The following is a 7,500-nucleotide window of genomic DNA, read 5'->3' as shown; positions in this document are numbered from 1 at the left end:
CATGTACATGTACATATATAAATATACATGCATACATGTACATGTACATATATAAATATACATGCATACATGTACATGTACATATATAAATATACATGCATACATGTACATGTACATATATAAATATAATGTATACATGTACATGTACATATATAAATATAATGTATACATGTACATATATAAATATAATGTATACATGTACATGTATATATAAATATAATGTATAATTGTATACATGTACATGTACATATAAATATAATGTATAAATGTATACAAGTACATGTACATATAAATATACTGTATACATGTATACAAGTACATGTACATATAAATATACTGTATACATGTATACAAGTACATGTACATATAAATATACTGTATACATGTATACAAGTACATGTATAATATACATGTATACATGTACATTACATATAATATACATGCATACATGTATGTACATATATACATTATACAAGCATACATGTACATATAATATATACATATACATGTATACAAGTACATGTACATATATAAATATACATGTATACAAGTACATGTACATATAAATATACTGTATACATGTATACAAGTACATGTACATATAAATATACTGTATACATGTATACAAGTACATGTACATATAAATATACTGTATACATGTATACAAGTACATGTACATATAAATATACTGTATACATGTGTACAAGTACATATAAATATACATGTATACAAGTACATGTACATATAAATATACTGTATACATGTATACAAGTACATGTACATATAAATATACTGTATACATGTATACAAGTACATGTACATATAAATATACTGTATACATGTGTACAAGTACATGTACATATAAATATACTGTATACATGTGTACAAGTACATATAAATATACTGTATACATGTGTACATGTATATATAAATATAATGTATACATGTACACATGTATATATAAATATAATGTATACATGTACACATGTATATATAAATATAATGTATACATGTACACATGTATATATAAATATAATGTATACATGTACACATGTATATATAAATATAATGTATACATGTACACATGTATATATAAATATAATATATACATGTACATGTATATATATATATGTATATACATGTACATGTATATATAAATATAATGTATACATGTACATATATAAATATAATGTATACATGTACATGTATATATAAATATAGATATATACATGTAAATATATGTTTATACATGTATGTTTATATATACATATATGCATACATGTATATGTATATATACATATATGCACACATATATACATGTATATATATATACATTATATATGTATACATGTATGTGTACATGTACATATAAATACATGTATACATGTATATACATAAATATATATACATACATGTATGTATAGGTACATATAAATATAATATATATATATATATGTATACATGTTTGTGTATGTGTATGTACATATAAATATGTATACATGTACGTGTAGATGTAAATACATGTATATGTATGCAATATATAATAAATGTACACATCCCCCCAAATATGCATGTAAACAGATTCTAGGGGGAGGTTGGAATGTATGTACACATATGCCCATACTTGCATGTTCCCCTTTGTATAAATTTTTGCATGTTTTTTAATGATCATTGAGCTACTGCAGTAGAATGGACAACATTAAATAAGGCTTATGGAACAATTTGAGTCCCTGGACTTAAAAGTGCTAGATGTTTAGTTAATATCAATATTTGGTTGTTGGTGGTTGTACCTTGTAATCTATTAGAGATTACAACGGGGACTAGGAATAAATCTTTCACTTCATTTAATACTTATAATGTACCAAGTTTCTCTATATTTTACACAATTTTGTATGGCTAGATGTTACACTAATTTAGAAACTATATTAAAAGGGTTTTCGTTTCATATACAAGGTTAATAAACAGAATGTCAAAAAAACGGGATTTATTCCATATGGTTGTAAATTCTTTGGAATGGCCAGAAGTCTGACAGTTTTGGTATTCAAATCAAAGGATAGAGATCTGAAGAAAATGTATTTTGGAATATTCTGGTAAAAAAATCCAAGGATAAAATCCTTCATCCTTCAAGGTTTCTAGTTTACATATATACAGCCATTTGTACATGTCTTTCTGAACACTTGATATGTTTTGGCTGCAGCAAAGGCTACCAAAGAGCAATGCCTTTGCATACAAAATACTGAAAATCATGCTACAGACAAACTCCTAATGTCATGCAGTGATTGGCCAAAAGCTTACTGCAGTTCAAATGATAAAAAGATATCTGCAACACAGGCCTTTTAAAGCTGGTGATTTCTTGCACTATTCAAAGTATAAAATTCTAGAAGTTAAAAACATAAAACTGTCAACTGATAAGACATCCTGTAGAGGATAAAACTTCCTTACTCTACCAGAGGCCTGCATGCAACTGTTCAATGATCCACTGATTATTAGACAGCTTGCATCAAGCTTCGTACCAATGAACTTTTGAAAAGCTGTATGTCACTCATGATCACCGAGTTGCCTCATCTGTATAAAAAGTCCTAACATTCCATTCAGTCTGGGGGAAAACAACCACACAAATTTACATAAACATTTTCGCACACATCTAGCAGCATACCCTATTACACTTTTGTTTCATCACCAGGGGAAGTTGTTTCGTGCAGTTAAGCGGGACACTCCATGCCATCTGTAACAAGAAATTACCATTAAAATCAACCTAAAAATCACCAGTCATTACATACTGCTTAGTAATGGTATGTCTAAGTTTCCCATTAACCACCTGTGTTTTAATATACCTAGACTAGTGTGTGGTCAATATATTTCACTAGAATCAGTTGTACATCTACATTACAGCAACTTACTTTGTGCCCCTATATTTATCTCTGATGGCATGTTGTTGAGGTTCATGAACTCTGGAGAAAGCACGATGGAGGTTAACATAGCACTCTCTCAGCTGTTCTAAACTGTATCCTGTAGATTCCACCATATGTGATGGCCAGGCAGTGTGACCCTGTAAAGCAAAACTTTTTAAGTCTACAGACTAAGGTATGTAGTAATGAAGTTAAATGTTTTGACCATCTTGTAATATGGTTATCATCCAAACAATTCCTTATGGAAGCTCCATAGATGCTGAAAATTTGATACTTGCAAGCATCGACAATCCAGCTTAAACTAAATTTAGAAATATGCACTGCTAATTATCATAAACTGAATGTCCGATGACCCTAAACATGCAGAGTAAAATTGCACCCATATTTGAAGTTCCAACATTGCATGTAACCAAAGACTAACCTGTGTATGATTTGCTAACGCAACAGCTGATGCAGCAATCACAGAAGGCAGGAATCTCAAGAAAGGATCACAGTCTAACATAGTTACCTCTGCCAAGAACTGAAAATAATAGGACAGTTAACCTTATGCATATTTTTCAGTATATTAAAGTGTTGAATGCAATTTCTTCAATAAAGATAAAATACACCAATACCTACCAAGGCTAAATGCAATGTTTCTTCTGAACATTTGCATAATCTGGCAAACTTGTTAACAAACAAATGTGTAGTGGGTACTGCCATGTCAAAACTCAACACCTTCAAAATTAGATGTTCCATTCTCAAAATCTGCCCAACTCTGTAGGTATTGTCGGTTATGTAAGCAAATTGTCCTACGTCAGGAGGGTAGATTTCCTCATATTTCCTGGGGAAAGATAAAGTGATAAGTAAAATGGCATTTGATTTAAGAAATTAAAGCATTGCAGTTCATACAATTGCAATATTTCAATAACAGAGTTAAGACTTACGCAGCAATAAACATTGCAGTGGTGCCAACCAGCTGCAATTTGTCCCTTTTAACAGACATGTGTGATAAAAACCGGTCAATATAGGAGACAGCCAAATATAAAGTTTCAGTGTGTAGACTATATTCCTCTGCTACTTCAACAAGCCAGTCTACAAGAATCCATCTCATACTTGATGTGATGTCCGTCTGCTTTGACATGTAGTTTGCTCGAGGCTTGTGGCACACCTATTGGGAGGTTTTAACATTAAAACCTAGCTCTAATATAAAATCTTCATATTTCATTTCCTTCATACAATCATTGCCTACTTAAAAGAAAAAGAAAATCACACCTCTGCTTCTCTCAGGTACTGGTAAATGTCTGCTGCATATTCTGGGACATCAAAAATGTCATCATTTCTACTCTGAAGCACATCTTCACGGGGAGTCGTTTCTACCACCATAAGGTCATCTTCACATACACTCATTTCCATTACATCTGAAGATCCTGAATGCTCAATGGATAGAGACCTGGAGAAGGAACATTTGGTTACTACAAAATAACAGCATCAAATTCATTACAAAATTCCCTTAGATATTTAGCATCAATCTTGAGAGTAAAACAAATCTTACCTCTGTAATCCAGTAACAGATGGGTCAATATCCTCAATGGATTCCTCTTCATTTTGTAATGGTTTACTTAACCTTTCACTTAATGGGTTAAGTCCTGTGTTATTACTGGATGCACTCTGGCTGCTACTTGTGGTTCCCATGGATAAGCATGTATCTTCATGAATAGTAAAGGAGGGCTGACTTGTCGAGAAAGATTTCTGTGTGGGGCAAGCATTTTCATCAGCTTGCTGTGGAATACCCGTCTCATAACTGACACCCTGGAAGAAAATATACCCATCAGCTTGTGAACAAGTTATGACAACTCGAGCTGTTAGAGAGCTTGTTATACACCTTCAAAAAACTTTTTATAAGAAAATTAGCATCAATAGCTTGTTCAAGTTATTTTTCATACAACAATTACCGAGATGGAGTTTGTTAATCATACAAAATATCTAAAAACTTGTCTACATGAAAGCCCACGAGATGTACGTAAGCTAAATTGAAATAGAGAACTGTTCATGTATATAGTTATAAGCAAATCAAATTCTAAATTCAGTTGAAATATTAAACTGAATGAGCACTTCCATTTCACATTTGGTTTCTTCACTCACAGCAAGATTATATGCATATCACTAATCGAGTATATAAAAAGCCAGTTTCACTCGCCTGGTGATGACGCACTTAACTTTCCAACATCTTTTGAGGAATCAAGGAACCGTATTACAGAAACGGCCTTTCCGGCTTTCGTAGATGAAAATACTAAACTGTTATATATGCACTTTAATAAGATAATTATTTGAAGGAAGACAAGTTAAAACCACTCCCAAACCGATTTAAAATCCGCCTTGTGGACTCTCAGCAACGAGTAAACAACGGGTTTGCATTTTGCACTTTGTAGCCACGTATATACTAAGCATATTCTCTCCACATACCTGTTTGGCTGCTCTAGCTGGCTGTTTCCGCAAATTAGGGTTGATAGCACCGAGCACTGGTCGTCTGTTAACTTGCACATTGCTGCTCGTTCTCGGGTCTTCTCTCTTTACTCTTCGTTGGGCCGCCGGGAGTCTGTTCTCTTGATCTTCGAAAATATGTGTAGAAGCCATTTCGCCGAAAGGATATCGCTATATAGTGCCAGCCACTGTTGCCTTTGCAAGATTTTGAGGCCCAACGAAGCCAAACCACACTATTGACACCACATGAGGATTGATCCAACTGGTCTGTTGAGCGGAGCACGGATTTTGAAGCTGCTCTGGAGACCAGCTGAGTCCACGACCGACTCGCGGTTACAGTTTGAAGGAGCCAATCAGCGCCGGCCTCGCCCGTGACGTCACTGCGCACGCATACCTGACGGGCTGCACGGTTAAACGACCGTATGTAAATAACGATAGTTTCTTCCCTTAGCTTTTTATAGCATTGGTCTATATTCTTTCCTTTTGATATTTGCGAGGGTTTCTTATGCACGTTGTAAATTTCTGAAGGGTGAGAGTGGGATGGAATCACACGATAAGGTTCAGATGACGGACACGCTAAACTAATCTCGCAGGCGTCTCAATATTCCATGGACATTTAAATTGTGTGCGGGAAATACGAAAGGAAGATTCAATATTTTAATGCTCATGCTCGGTTAATGCACTCGAGACCCTACAATCTCATTATAATTATGACAATTACTTAATTAAATCTTGGACTCTAAACATAGGAAATATATATATGATCAAGCATAATGTCTAAACCGTTCTGTTTCCCTCCCGGAACGAGACAATTAACTTTCAGAAAGCATTTTTTTTCAAATTGCCTCTGCTTGTATATTTCTGATGAAACTCCTCTTCTTAATTTTTGCACATCTCTAAGTCAGTTTTAATGTAAAGGTACGCGCAAACCGTGATAAGTATTGATAGAAGACTTTAACTGCAATGTCAACTTCATTTTTAAATATGATTTTACAAATGATTGACACCAAATAACATATATGAGATGGTTGTTACATTTTAAACAATTATCAATTTTTATAATGAAAGGAAGCCGATAAATTGATATCGAATAGTTATCTGCAATAAAATATAATTTTTAAAAATATGACTAGGTGCTTCTACCACTGCCTATATCATACAATAATAATATATAACATTATTTTTATTCATCCGTATTCCATATATTACTCGTACACCAGTGGAAAATGTCCAAATTCAAACCAGGATCCAGTATCAGTGCTTTTCGGTTTCCCGTCGAGATTCCAATTACCGATATTATTTGAAATAACTATGGGTTCCCCGGCCGTGGGAGTAACGTATTTAACTCTCAGTGTGCATAAGGGTATACCTATTTTGAAAATGAAGTCCTACATTTTTTGAGAAAATCAAAAAGATAGTGATGATTCAAACTTTACATAAATAAACAGTTGAATGTGGAGGGGTATAGCCATATCTTGGGTACTTCCCTCGGTGTCCCGCACTCCAGTTTCAGTTGGCAAAATGAACGTTTCTCATATGATTTGCCCCATACTTGGCGCAGCAGTCATTTACACAGAATTCTGATCGATGCGCTTTTGAAAGCTAAGAATACAGATGATATACGTAGTTCCTTGACAATACTCTTTAACCGTTTAACCCAGCGCCGCTTGCAGTAAGAGTACTGATTGCCGGAAATATGACGTTTATTTCCGAGCAAACGTTTCCTCAGACGACGGAGGCGCAACTGTAATTGCAGCCATTAGTTGTTTTTAGATGTGGCAATCAAATTTAAATGTGAAATGAAATGGGTCTTTACACAACTTGTATCTGAGAATGTTCTTTAATAAAATCGCGTTGGATGAGTTGTGATTTGAATGGATTACCATAACGATATTGCCCCATCCTTATATCTTTACTATTCCCCTAAACTACAGAGCATATAAGCATGATGTATCATTATTCAATATCAAATAGAAATAAAATTTACGTTGTTGGATTAAGTAATTTTTGAAGATAATATACAATTTTTAATCACATCAAAATTATAGCTGTTCCTATTGTTTACTTACTTCAGTTCTTTCTTTGCGATAAAATGCTTTAGGCTGTAACTAGATTGAAATGTCTGGAT

The 7,500-nt window shown here is 33.4% G+C and overlaps 1 protein-coding gene across 1 annotated transcript; it reads right to left on the bottom strand.

The window, feature by feature from the left end:
- Positions 1-1,969: 1,969 nt before the first annotated feature.
- Positions 1,970-5,703, bottom strand: LOC122259678 (G2/mitotic-specific cyclin-A). Its single transcript, XM_043026593.2, has 8 exons — positions 5,355-5,703; positions 4,444-4,700; positions 4,164-4,341; positions 3,836-4,059; positions 3,528-3,732; positions 3,331-3,429; positions 2,901-3,049; positions 1,970-2,725 (listed from the first exon to the last, which is right to left on the bottom strand). Exons 1-8 carry the CDS (start codon positions 5,523-5,525, stop codon positions 2,677-2,679), a joined length of 1,332 nt encoding a protein of 443 aa, XP_042882527.1. The 5' UTR covers positions 5,526-5,703; the 3' UTR covers positions 1,970-2,676.
- Positions 5,704-7,500: the final 1,797 nt, after the last annotated feature.

The sequence above is a fragment of the Penaeus japonicus genome, unplaced genomic scaffold, assembly GCF_977035675.1.
Source record: "Penaeus japonicus unplaced genomic scaffold, GWHDUDI00000001_assembly GWHDUDI00000037, whole genome shotgun sequence".
Taxonomy (NCBI): Eukaryota; Metazoa; Arthropoda; class Malacostraca; order Decapoda; family Penaeidae; genus Penaeus; species Penaeus japonicus.
Note: the sequence above shows the minus strand (reverse complement) of the source record. Positions and strands in the feature narration are given on the sequence as shown.